General features: G+C 39.3%; 1 protein-coding gene and 1 non-coding gene across 2 annotated transcripts in view; one reads left to right on the top strand and one right to left on the bottom strand.

Annotated features, from left to right (window-relative positions):
* FBXL13 (F-box and leucine rich repeat protein 13) overlaps window positions 1–14,063 on the top strand; it is a 272,579-nt gene that overhangs the window by 243,295 nt on the left and 15,221 nt on the right. The window contains exon 19 of the mRNA XM_015134552.3: window positions 8,424–8,558. Coding sequence (XP_014990038.3) covers window positions 8,424–8,558 — 135 coding nt within the window. The remainder of the gene's footprint in view (window positions 1–8,423; window positions 8,559–14,063) is intronic.
* On the bottom strand, window positions 6,444–6,549 carry LOC114677171 (U6 spliceosomal RNA). Its single transcript, XR_003728475.1, has one exon. It is a non-coding gene; the product is annotated as a U6 spliceosomal RNA (small nuclear RNA).

The raw sequence follows: 14,063 nt of genomic DNA, 5'->3' as shown, positions 1-14,063 counted from the left end.
AACCAAAGTTGATTATGGTAGCCTTTGACACATACTGACTTGTAATGCCAAAGATGGATTAGATGTATTGGCTCCATGTAGCAACAATTTGTTTTAAAGAACTCAACATTGATTTCTATTTGTTTTCCAAGATTAAGTCATTTAGTAATTATCAAAGCATGAGATTTCAATAACTCCACCTCTTCTCTAGGGTTACAAGTTGTGTTTATGGTTCGCAACAGAAGCAACGGAGGACTCCTTTCCAAAATGACTTTCATTATTGGCCTTTGTTGCAGCAGAAGCTCTGAAATCTCTTGTATGGGGAGGTGGAACGTCCAGATATTTGGATCTTTTATCTCTTACCATATTGCTTGGCAAAGTCTCTCTTCTCATCCAATACTCCAAGTTATGATTAGGAAATAATTGACTAAACTATCTATGATGGAGATTCCAGAGGGCCTCTGGTTTTGAAGTGTTTTACAGGTTATTGGGAGAGGAAACTAAGGAATTCCTCTGGTAGAATGAAGGGTAGTGGGGATATCTGGTAGCTTGTGGAGAAAGCAACCCCCCACAAAACCTGGAATAATTATGAGTTTTACTGTGTAAATCTGTGCCGCATGGCTATCCATGCCAAGGATAGTTTCCTAAACTTTATAATAGAACAACATACCCCTGGAGACCCAAGACACCTGGAATCAACTGGAAGTCACAGATAAACTCTTGCCAAGATACCCAGGCATTATTTCTTCAAAGCCCATGAGCAAAAGAAATAAACAGTATTCTCTGTGGCTCCTGACACTAGTGTGTTTCTAATTGTGGAGGCAGTTCAAAAGAATTAGAAGTTTGCTAGACTTCAAAGGATGTGGGATTTGACAGTTCGTCAGTTTCCCATTGTCTGTAAGGTTCCAAGGGATACTGGAGTCATGGGTACTATGTTTTCTTGGCTGAAAAACAGCTGAAGCTGAGAACACCCCACACCAGTCCTGGCTTCTTGCCCACTCCCATTGGGGAAGAACCACTCTCAGACAACTGAAGCAATGCTGAACTTGCTAAATGAATGTGCACATCTGTTCTTTTCATGTTGAGGATCCACAGAACAGAACTAAAAGAGAATGTGTTAAAAGGAGGATAATCAATAGGAGCCCTCTCCCACTCTTTAAGCCGCCCCTGGAACATTAGTTTATCCTATGTAAGATGAAACTTGCCAAAAGTTAAAAAAAAAAACTGTCAGATTGTCTGAAGGCAAACATAAAAAAACAGGGAAAATAAACATCAGAATGTTTGCTTCTTTTGTTTCTTAAACCTCTGTTTAGGTTTTTGATATGTTTTTGATCCCTCTTCTATGTGACACACCTAGGCTTTGCTCGTTGTGCCTCGCCTGACATAAACAAATGCCTGTGGCATGTTTCACAGGAGCTATGATTTCTCCTTGTTATAATTTGTAATAACCCTCCCTATCAGTTCCAGTTAAATTTTGTTTATTATATTTCCTCATCCTAAAGCCCTCATCACATACATCACAGATAGGATCGTTCCAGGATCTCTCTGGTTCACAGACAAAACCCAGGGTCCATGTCTTCCAAGAGCTTTTAGAATACACATTTTCTTTTCATCTTCTAATAGGCCGGTGAGATAGGTAGACAGTTATTTTCATTCTCCTCTTATATATGAAGAAACTTGAGGTTAAATGACTTGTTCATGGTCACATAGATACAATTTCAGATTCCAGGCTCTGTTTTTTTCCATTAGACTGGTAGCCTCCCTTGATTAGATCACCTCTTATTCTATTATGTCCACAAATGGGAGGTGAAAGCAGTACTGATAATAGTTCATGAACTCATTATTTCTTAGAGATCCTTAAATGGAGGAGGTCATAGGATGGTGTGACTGTCCTTACAGTAAACATTTTGAGTTGTCATTTTCTTGGGAAACACTAAGAACAAAAGGTGAGGTGTCTGGCTGTGCAAATAGACACCCATCAACTCTTTCAGGCTGATTATTTTAGCTTAAGGAATTCCCCCACCTTTCTTGTCCCACAGAGGACCCTGGACTGGTGCCAGGTGATTGGGCCACTAGGCACCCTTTTTTAAAATAAACTTAAATAAATGGAAAAAGTGTGGGTTATGCCACAGGCAACAAGAAAAATATCTGATTGCCTTTTGGGTAGTCCAACCCTGGTTCATTTTTATTTTGGAGAGAAAATCTAAAACCTGAAGCTGTTCTAAAATTTTTCTCAACAAATTCTAGTTACCAAATACAATTCAAAGATATTTTGTTTTGGTCTTTTCCTGGTCATCTTTCCTTTTGGTTTTCCCAATATACATTCTCTTTCACTGCTTACCCTTTCTGTTCTTTAATTTCTTCCAATTTGCCTTCTTTTTATGCATCTGTGATATTTTATATGTTAAAAATGATGCCCTTATTTTTACAAAATGCTCAGGATCTGTGCAGCCAGTAAGCCATCAAGATTTACTGGCAACCAAAGGTGTGCTGTTGGGTAGGCGTCTCCAGAGAAAGTACGTACTCCAGCAAATGAATAACACAATTTTTTTGATGTGATGAGAAAATATGAAAAGTCCTAGAAATGTTAGATTTATTTTTTATCTCATACATTTTATTTTATATGTTTAAATATATGATATATATTTGAATAGTTATATGCCTATATAATTTACAAAGTACATTAATATACATTTATTGAAAGCGTATGCTCAAAATATAATTTTACTAGGCCAGGCACAGTGGCTCACATGTGTAATCCCAGCACTTTGGGAGGCCGAGGTGGGCAGATCTCTGAGATCAGGAATTCAAGACCAGCCTGCCAACATGGTGAAACCCCATCTCTACTTAAACATACAAAAATTAGCTGGGCGTGGTGGCAGACACCTGTAATCTAAGCTAGAGGCTGAGGCACGAGAATCTCTTGAACTCGGGAGGTGGAGGTTGCAATGAGCCGAGATCATGCCACTGCACTCCAGCCTGGGTGACACAGTGACACTCTGTCTCAAAAAAAAAAAAAAAAAAAAAAAAAATTTTTTTTACTATGGTGTTCATGATTTTTAAAATTTGGCAATCAGCCACAGAGAAGCAGTGCATACAAATAATACTACTAGCTACTATCTACTGACTGCTAACTATGTGCAAGGTACTGTTCAACTCCTTTATTCATATTAACTCATTTAAGCTCCCCAACAACTCAATGAAGTAGGTGCTACTCCTCATATTAAGTGACTCCTATGTTATTCCCACGCCACAGATGAGAATACTGAGGGGTAAGAGAGGTTGAGTAACTTATCCATAGACACAAAACATCTCATGGCAGGATTTGAACTCAAGCCAGTGGGCCCCCAGACTGTGCTCTTAACCAACCCTGTATGCTGCTTCTGGCAGTTACTGAGCCAAGTGAGAAGAAGGACAGGGCTTAGTATTCTGAGGTTCATCTAAGGAAGCTCATTCTCCTCACTCCTGTGCTGAGAAGCATTCTTCATTCATTTTGGATACTCTCTCATCTTGAACTAATTCTGCAGGCCAGGTGTTGGCAAAGATAAATTAGACATGGATTCTACCCTCAAGAAGCTACAGTCAATGCAGAAGATAAGACACTTGTATGAATAACTATAATACAAGTAGAAAGTGAGAAAGTTGCCTGGGCGTGGTGGCTCATGCCTGTAATCCCAACATTTTGGGAAGCCAAGGAAGAAGGATCACTTGAGGCCAGGAGTTCGAGATCAACCTAGGCAACATAGCAAGACCCTGGCTCTATAAAAATTAAAAAATTAGCCAGGCACAGTAGCATGCACATATGTGGAAGACTGAGGTAGAAGGATCATTCAAGCCCAGGAATTCGAGGCTACAGTGAGCTATGATCATGCCACTATGCTCCAGCCTGGGCAACAGAGCAGGACCCTGTCAAAAAAGAAAGAAAAGCTTATAAGAATTTGAGAGCGCATTTCTTCCACAGGGAAGAATTGGGGAAGACTGTAGAATAAACCACATTTGAGCTGGTATGAAGCCAAAGTTTATCCCTCAAATCACCATCTAATTTTGTAACAACTTTCATCATGAAAGTGTCTTTGGAAATACTTGTTTTGGTCCTTGGCCTTGTCCCCCTTTCCCTTTCAGAGTCCTCTCCATGTTTTAAAACAGTGAGCTCCTCTGAGGCTGGGCCTTCGCTAAGCCTTGCTCAGCCTGGTTTCCCTGGCAGGGAGGGTGGGAATGCAAGAGTGGCATCTCCGGGAGGGGCAGCTTCAGGCTCTGCAGAGTTTAGTTGTGGTGCCAGGCCATGACCAGTCACACTTGCTCTGATGCCCAGTGGGAACAAGGCCATTGTTGGTGGAGTGTAGTTCTGCATCTCATGGGATATGCGACGTAGATATTTTGGGCCTCAAATACGAGGCCCAAGAAACTGAAGTTTTTGTATTTAGTTGATCTCTTAAAATTGTGGAAGTTGCATTTTAGCCTTTGGGGCAGCCAAAAATGTCTTCATTATAGAAAATGGTTCTTGCCAGCACATTTTTTCCCCAGAATTACCAACAAACAAGGAAAAACTCCCCAACTTTGCAGTAGAATTAATTGGGACCTAATGAGGCGAATAGTCAAGAGATGGTGTTACGGGTCTGCAGCACAAAGTGAGCTTTTCTAAGGCTAGAAGCTGCCACCTGTCAAAGTGGTTTAAATCAGGATTTTGGCAGAAGCACATTATTGTGACAGTCAATCAATGTGAGTGAAATTCAGTCTCCTCTATATCCCCTATTTAGGAATGTAGTCATTAAGCCCCTACACTGTGACTCAGCTCAGAAGACACAAGAAGGAATGATCTAACTCGCTAAGAGATATGGAAGTTTTCTTCCAGATTGTTAACCCACAGCAAAATTGGCTGATACACGGGAGAGGAGCCAAACTTTATAATGTTAGCATTTTATCTCTGTCTTTACTGTAAAAGATTTTGACTTGGAAGAAACTTAGTGTTGTATTTTCCAAGAAAAGAAAATCGGCAGCATGGATAGAAGTATGATTCTGCAGCACTGGAGCCAGAAGTGTATACTGTAATCTTATCTGTAGGGGGAAATGGAATTTCATGAGTGATTATGTTGAAACATGCTTGCAGATTTAAGTACTTAATATGACTTATATGTGTTTAAAGGAAAACACAGATTATAAGAGGGGAAAAGTTCTGACTTTAGTTCGCCAATCTGCCACTGATTTAGCATAAAGCCTTAGACCAATTTTTGTGCCTCAGGTTTTCCATGGATGAGAATGGTACCATGAATGTATCATAGACCTTGTAATCATTTTTAAATTATTTTAAAATTTAAAATCTCTGAGAACATTTGGCTTTAAAGAATATTAGAGCTTTTAAAAAGGCATAAGGCAGAATTGATTTGAGCAGTCCAAGACATTGGCAGATGCTACTGAAGAGGATTTGCAGACACAAAGAGCCTTGAATCTACCTTTAAAGCTTGTTTCGTCCTTCAATAAATTATTCTTATAGTTTAAATATTCTTTCTTGCTTTAATTTTTCTCTGGTTCCTTTAACTCTGTCCATTCTCTCTAACAATGTTAATGTCTCTAACAAGGGAAAACAATGTCACTTTACTCCTTGCAACATAAAAATTCTTGTATTATTAAAAGAGACTTCTTAATTTTCTTGAATACATAAAGGATCAATGAACCAACTAGTATTTATTGAACACTTACTGTGTTCTAATATGATGTTTGGGAAAGGGCTATGAAAGCAGATTTCCAGGCAGTACAAGAGACTTACTGCATTCTTATTGAATCTCCAAACTGAGATTCAAGGCCACTGATTGCAATAATTTAAAGGTAGATTTCTTTCTGTACCTCCTTGGGTGTGCCCCACTATGTTGATTATCTGCAGCGACAGGTCCCAAGCTATCTCCTGACAAGCTGCCCCTTCTAATTTTTGCCATCACGTAGTTGCCAGACAAGACAGATTTTCATGCAATACAGGAATTAGTCAAATACCCTAAGTGCTGAATCAGTTGAAAAAGACAAGTTCTGCATGAGATCAAAGAATGAATCACTGTTGGCTTTGTGGTCAGGAAAAGATGATGACTTAGGGTTAAATAACCAATATCTTTCAGTTTTTCTCAAAGTACAATACATGTGTGCATCTTTATTATTATTGGTGTCATGTGCAAATCCTGACAGTAGTTAACATTTATCTTATTCTTTTTAATGGCTTTAAAATTTCTAACTGACAAATAAAAATCGTATATATTTATGAAGTACAACATGCTGTACACACACACACACACACACACACACACACACTGTGGAATGGTTAAATCAGGCTAATTAACATTCATCACCTTACATACTTATGATACTTTTTATGGTGAGAACATTCAAAATCCATTAGCAAATTTCAAGTATACAATACATTATTATTAACTATAGTCATCATATACAATAGATCTCTTGAACTTTCTCCTCCTAACTGAAAAAAAAAATTAAATGTTTCACAAATCTGTGTCATCCTTGTTCAGGGGCCAGGCTAATCTCTGTATTTTTTTTCAATTTTAGTATCTGTGCTGCTGAAGTAAGCACTAGTTAACTTTTATGGGGTCTTCACTATGTGCCAAGCACTAGCCAATGTGCATACTGCCTCTCAACTATAACACAGTATATAAAATCTTAGAGATAGCTAGAGAATCTATTTTGTGCTAAGAGCCACATCAGGTATATATATATTATTTCATATAATCTACACAACCACTCTTTGATATGGGTATTATTATTACCATTTTGCCCAAGGAGACACTGGGGCTCTGAGAGGTTCAGTAACCCACAGTAGCAGAGCCAGGCTTCTCACCCCACTCTGTGTGATGCCACAGTCCTAGTTTTAACTGTTAGGCTACACTGCCTCTCCTGGAAATCTTCCCTATTCTGTTAACTTGCTAAAGAAAATAGCTGGCTAACTAGTTCTTTCCAAACTTCCTTAGGGCTAAAACAAGAGAAAATTGGCATAAGCAGTGGGAGAGAGGCCCACTGGTGGTTTTACCTGTAAACTGTCATTCTGATGCCCAGGCACTGACCCTTCTCTTATTCCTGAGAGGAAAATCACATGTAGTCCAATGGACATCTATTTTTACATATAAATAAGAAGTGGACTAGTACTTACAACTGAAATTAATGGTAAACTATCATTTATTGAGGTCTCTAACTTTGTATTCTAAGAGGAGCTGCTTCATAATGAGGCAGAATCCTTAAGAGTGATTGAGCACATGTAGTTATTATAATCTCACATTTTGGGGAGGAAATTTCCTCCCTCTCTTTCTTTTTCCTTACTTCTCTCTCTTTCTTTCTTTCTCTCTCTCTCTCTTTCTTTCTATCATGGTTTCCAATTTCCACTCCTATTGCTTTTTAAATATATTTTTGCAATGACAGGTTTACTTTTGTGGATCATTTTGTTCTTGTATAACTGCTGAGTTGTGAACTTTTAAGTGTTATTTCCTCATGGATTCTTATCACTGAGTTATTTTTTAACTGAAAAGTAGGAATGAAAATTAAGAAGTATTGATATAAAGGAATGATTTCCAGGCCTTTTTCTAGCCCTAGATGTTTCAGGTGAACATTTCAGCATTTCGAAACAATGCTAGAGAGTAGATATTATTTTCCCTAAGTTAAAAAAGAGGAGCTCGGCACGGTGGCTCATGCCTGTAATCCCAGCACTTTGGGAGGTGAGGACGGTGGCTCACTTGAGGTCAGGAGTTCAAGACCAGCCTGGGCAACCTAGAGAAACCCCATCTCTACTAAAAAAAAAAAAAAAAAAAAAATAGCCGGGCATGGTGGTGCACGCCTGAAATCCCAATAGGCGCAAGAGGCACAAGATTCACTTGAACCTGGCAGACGGAGGTTGCAGTGAGCCAAGATCACACCATTGCACTCCAGCCTGTGCAACAGAGCAAGACTCTCAAAAAAAAAAAAAAAAAAAGGAAACTGGGGCTCAGAAAGGTAACAGCTTGCTAAGATTTCAGAGGTAGTAAGTGATAGAAATGAAAGTAAAACTCGGATCTGTCTGATTCCAAAGAATTTGTTCTTTCCATTACATTCCACTGTCAATCTTGGAGCGTCTGCCATCTAATCTTACCCTCAGATTTCTTTTCTTCCACTCATTTGGCTGAATGTAATTAATAATTACTGACCATGTGAGTCAAATTTCATTAGACCTAACTTCAAGAAAACCAAATTTTGTTAGCAAGCATTTGAATATCACTAAGCTGTTAAGCTGCTTTGTGAATATCTTTTGCTATAAAGAGATGTTGGATGTAACATGGGTTTTTTAAAAATTATTTTTTGGGGGCATCAAGATCTAACATCTGTATTTCAGGGACTGAAATGTACATTTAATAAGCTGCTATTAGTAGGATAGCTCTAGATGACTAAAGAAAAGAAAAAATTGACCTTGGAATTTCTTGCAGGCATTCTGCAAAAGCTCACTGATCTTGGAACATTTGGATGTCTCTTATTGCTCCCAGCTGTCAGATATGATTATCAAAGCACTGGCCATTTACTGCATTAACCTCACGTCTCTCAGCGTTGCTGGCTGTCCAAAGGTATGTGCAGGAGTCAGGGCTCAAACATGTTCAATTTAAGCACTGCCATGGGACAAGGCAGGACAGCAGTCAGGGCTGGACTCAGAATGTGTTTTCTTTGCCATGGTTGAGGTATTCATTGGATTTTTTTTTTCTATCCTCAGATTGGAAATAGCTTATGATTCCATTGGTGTCAAAGTCGAATTTTCCAAAAGTTAAAAATATAATTTTCATACAAATATAAACATGTGTCAAAGATTTCTTTAATTCACTAATCAGAGGACCAACAAAATGACAAAGCCAGTACGTAGAGCATTTGAATGAACTTAGTATTTATAGGAACTGATGAAAGAATGTTGGATTAAGAGTGTTAGGTTAGATCTAAAAATGTCTTACAAGTTATTAAATCTATAACCTTGGGGTTACAGTTTCTACGAGGTACAAATAATTTGCATCTTTCCTGGACAAAAATATAACAATTAACATGTAACTTCATTGAGCTGGGGCCTTAGTGAACAGTAAATAGTATGTCAAACAAAGGCATGATTTCCTACAGAATTCTCCAGGTAGGCCTGTTAAACAGTGTTCTAGGTTGACACTCCAAGGACATACCATCATCTTTTGTGTTATTTTCAAGCGTTTTATAATTTTTCTGAACCTCTGTATATAAATGAAGTACTCATTATGAAAAATTTGATCTACATATAAAAGCTTAAAGAAGAAAGTAAATATCCATTGTCCTATCATCACCTGGACATAACCATTGCTGGTATTTTATTCTTCTAGATTTTTTTTTCTGTGCACAAAGAGATTAGAAATAGTTATAGAAAGTTTGTGTTTTGCCTTTTTAAAAAAAAAATAGAATCATACTTTCCAAAATACATTGTAACCTACTTTTTAATATACTATGGGCATATCTCCATGTAAAAAACTAGAGATCTCGGGTTCTGGATTAATAATAGTAGACTGCATATACACATATAATTTTGTTCCTCTTGAAACCCTACCAAAACTAGACATGAAGAGTGAGGGCCTACATGGATAAGGAAAACAGGAGAGGAGATAAGAGCAACAAAAATTTGGAAGCTTGAAAATAGATGGACTAATTTAGCAGACCAGAAACTGCTTTGAATCCTAAGCCAACAGTAGAGAAAGCTGGAAAAAAAAATCTGATTTACACCACAATCTTCAAGCTTGGGAGCACCGTGTACCTTTGGAACTGGCTTAAGAGTGGTGATGAAAATAATGATGACTGAGTTAGAGATTCTTAAGAAGTAGATAGATCTCTATATTCCAGCTTCTGCTCCATAAATCTGGGCAACTGTCTCTCCCCACCCTAAACAGAAGCTTGGAGATTTATTTCCTAAATTCTGTTTCTTCATCCCTGACACTATGGATATTTTGGACAAGATAATGCTTTGTAGTGGGGTGTGTGTGTGTATCCTGTGCACTGTACATGTTTAATAGCATGCCTGCCCTCTACTCACTATATGTCAGTAGCACGTAAGATCCCATCCCTCCAGACCTTACCAAATGTTCTCTGGTGGAGGCGAGGGCCAAAATTGTTCTTTAATTGCCCACTACTCTAGAGATAGTAAAACAGAGGGTTGCTAGGCTAACTAAGTGACTGAATGCTGAGTGCAGAGATATTCAAGCACTTTTTCCAACTGAGCATCAAGAACTTGGTGGCCAGATCTTTTTCTCCAGGTGGGAGATTGGTAGCCTCTTCTCTGGGAACCCTGACTAGCCCAAGATGAAAGACCTAAAATAACTGACGGCTGGGTGGGGGGTTCCCAACAAATAACCCACCTAGATCATCCTTCATTGAAGCTTACAATAGAGATGCATGTACTCAGACCTTCCGATTAGTTTTTAGTCCTCCACTCTTAATCATGAACAAAAGGATTACCAGACATAAGAGGAAGGTCTCTAAAGTGGAAGATACTGATCAACACAAATTAACAGGAAAAACTTGGAGTTAGCAAAATATGAAGAACGAAGAAAACTAAGAAATCTTTTTGAAAATCCTCAGAAATTACAAGGTTATTAACAATCTTGTTCTATTCTATTGTGCACACTGAAGGTTTTTGTTTACTAGAGCATCCACATCAACCCTCAAGATGCCCTATGCTTTATTTAATCTAGAAGTTCAGCTTCTGTGTTGTTTGGTTTGTATGGTTAGCTAATTGTACTGCAATAAAAAGGAGGAGGCGGCAGGGAAAAAGATGTGGTAAACCATGACAAAACTAAGCCAAAAAGTTCACAGCAAAAATTATTTTTGTTTAATAATATACTTGTTTAGAACTATGGGAACCAGATGGTTTTCTGGTCAGCATCATCTGGTTCTATCAGTGAGCTGAGTCAAGGGACCCAGAACACTAGCAGCACTGACCAACTGACTCTCTGCAGCTTAAACAGTGATAGTTCACCAGGATTCTTGCGTTCATAGCACACAGACATATGGGCAACACATGGTTTAGTGAGAAATGAGAACTGCTCTGGCTGTGAAGCAGGCACAGATGGAGACTGGGTTTCTTAGTGGCTCTAAAGCAGAAAGTAGGAGAATGAGAAAAGAAGAGGCTCCAGTGCAAACAGAAAACAGGGCAGAGGATTTTGTTTGTTTGCTTGCTTTGGTTTTTTGTTTTTTGTTATGAAGGTTGAGGGAATTCCTTCTGTAAACTGTGCATGGATATTGTCTTGCAGCCCAGAAGCTAAGGGGGATGTTAAACAAATATGCATGAAATGCATCACTCTATATCAAAAGTTTAGAGGGAGAAAGAGGAAGAAAGTGGAGTCGATTATTTTAGAACTCGGATATAAAGGAGTAGAAAGGTTTAGCTTTACCATCTGAATTAATTCTGGTCACACTGTGAGTCAGATGAGCATCCTGATTCAGATGTGGGGCCCATCATCTGGACCAATCTGAATACTCCTCAACTCACCCTGAATTCATAAGCCTGTGGTCCAGCCTAACATATTCCACTTATGTCAATTTTGATGAGCCGTAAAACATGTTGGTATCTGGTTCATCATTCTGTGCCAGGTTTCCCAAAAGTCCACAGGTGAATTTTGAATGGTCATCTTATCCATCCCCAGAAAGGCCAGCTTTTCCTTGCAACTACCTCACCTTCAAGGTCAGTCAGTAGTACTGTGACCTCATCCTACTCGACACTAAAATGCCAAGGAAAACAAAGATAGCTGCAAATCAGAGGAAAAGCTGGTTGTTCTGGGGCCAGTTCAAAGCACTCAGCAGTGCACTAGGCCCTGTGATTAACACTGTCACTTTTGACCCTCATGACTGATGTGAAGTAGGAGTTAGTAATGATTAGAAAGAAAAGGGGGTGGGAAATGAGAAAAATTAAAGCGAAGCCCTGAACAAAATGTCTCTGCAATACACCTCTGAGAGGGATAAGGTAAGTGAAAACAGGCCAGTGCTTTAGAACTGCATTTCTGTCCTAAAAGCGTAGGTGACGTGAAGCAGGTCCACTGTGCACTGGTTACCAACTTGTCTGAGTCTAGTGAGACAGGATTCCTGGAGAGCCTGTTTCCCAAGGCTCAGGAAAGCTGCTCAAGATGGATGAAATCTCAACTGTAAATGTTCCACTTGCACCACAGCTGAAGGAGTCTGGAAGGTGGACCACCTTGGGTTTTATAACCTGGGGTTCACTTGACCCACTGGGCTGAAGCACAAAGATGTCCTGTTTCTCGGGGGAATTGGAACAGAGCCTGGCTGTTCCAGTCAGTACCCCCTATCCTCAGTCTCAGGATGTTACATCCCAGCACATTCTATAGTTATGCGTGAGAATGACGATCTACAAAAGGGAGAGAAGGGGTGTGCCCAAGGTTACTTGAACTGTCCTGCAGGTGAAATACATCTGAGAAGGTGATTGAGCCAGGTCACAAAGCCCGGCTGCTCTTCCCTAAGGCCCCGGGCTCAGTTAAAGCTACACAAACTTGTGAGCTGGGAGAAATCCCCAGGGCATGCACAGAATTTCTCTTATACTAATATGGTAAAACATTTTACCCAAAAAGTTTATTATTTGGAGAAATGTCTCCAGACCACTGAAACACTGGGAGATGAGAGTAAATACTATTTTTTGTCTGTTTTAAATTACCCTCATTTTACAGATGGGGAAATTAGGAGTGGAAAGGTATAGAGTATTGAGCAAATAGGATTTAGTGAGGTAACTTTATCCCAGTTCCACAGACTTGTAATGTAATGGGAGAGGAGTAAGAGATTTGCTACTTCTGGGATTCCCCATGACAACCCTACCCTTTTCAACCTTTATTTTCTTAGTGCAGCTGGCTAACATGTTTGGAAATTCTTTCAGCTTCGAGGTTTTAAAATGACCATAAGGAAAATCAATTAGAGGTTTCAAAATGGTCATAAGTTAAAGAAATGATCAATGGGTCATATTTTACTATATATTACAAAGGGTGAGATTTCTGACACATGGTATTGGCTGATCTATTGCTATGTAACCAGTCACTCTCAAACTCGGTGGCTTAAGACAACTACATTTTATTTTCTCACAATCTTATGGGCCAGGAATTTGGGCTGGTTTCGGCTGCGTGGTTCTTCTGATAGTGGTTGGCCCCAGGGTTGCCCAAGCAGCAGCAATCATCTCTTGACTCCCCTTAGAGCTGGTTGGCCTAGGGGACCCAGCTGGGACAGCTTCCTCCTGCTTCATGTGGTCTCATCCTCCAACAAGCTAGCTGAGCTGCTTCAAGGGCAGTAATACACTCCAAGAGGCTAAGGGCTAAAGGCAGAAGCTGCAAGGCATCTTCAGGCCTGGCTCAGAAGAATATGACTTCTGCTCCATTCCTTTGGTCAAAGCAAGTGACAAGGTTATAGATTCAAGAGGTGAGGAAACAGACTCTACTTCTTCCTGAGAGTAGCTGCAAAGCATTTGTGGCCATTTTTAATCTACCACAGCTACATTCTCACAAATAAATGAAAATAATACAATAGAGCTCTTAGGAAATAGCCAAATATAGCATAATATAACATAATATGCAAGAAGATAATTTCCTAAGAGCCTCTCCCTCTCTTAGAAATATATCTTATATATTATATGTTAGATATATTTATTATATATTAGATATATTTATTAGATATATATTTTATATATATATATATGAGACAGGGTCTCACTCTGTCTCCCAGGCTGTAGTGTAATGGTGCAATCACAGCTCACTGCAGCCTTAACCTCCCAGGCTCAAGTGATCCTCCCACCTCAGCCTCCTGAGTAGCTGGACTACAGGCATGCCCAGCTAATTTTTGGATTTTTTGTAGATATGGGGTTTCACCATGTTGCCCAGGCTGATTTCAAACTTCTGGGCTCAAGTGATCCTCCTGCCTCAGCCTCCCAAAGTGCTGGGATTACAGGCATGAGCCACCATGCCCAGCTTATATTAAAAATATTTTTATTATATTTAAAAGCCCTCCCACAGTTCAGGGGCTTAACAAAAAGCTAGAGCAAAAACTTGGACTCTCTTTTTTGGCCTGACCTTTAAAACACGTTA

The sequence above is a fragment of the Macaca mulatta genome, chromosome 3 (assembly GCF_049350105.2).
Source record: "Macaca mulatta isolate MMU2019108-1 chromosome 3, T2T-MMU8v2.0, whole genome shotgun sequence".
NCBI lineage: Eukaryota > Metazoa > Chordata > Mammalia > Primates > Cercopithecidae > Macaca > Macaca mulatta.
The sequence above is the reverse complement of the archived record's forward strand: the minus strand, read 5'-3'. Positions and strand labels throughout refer to the sequence as shown.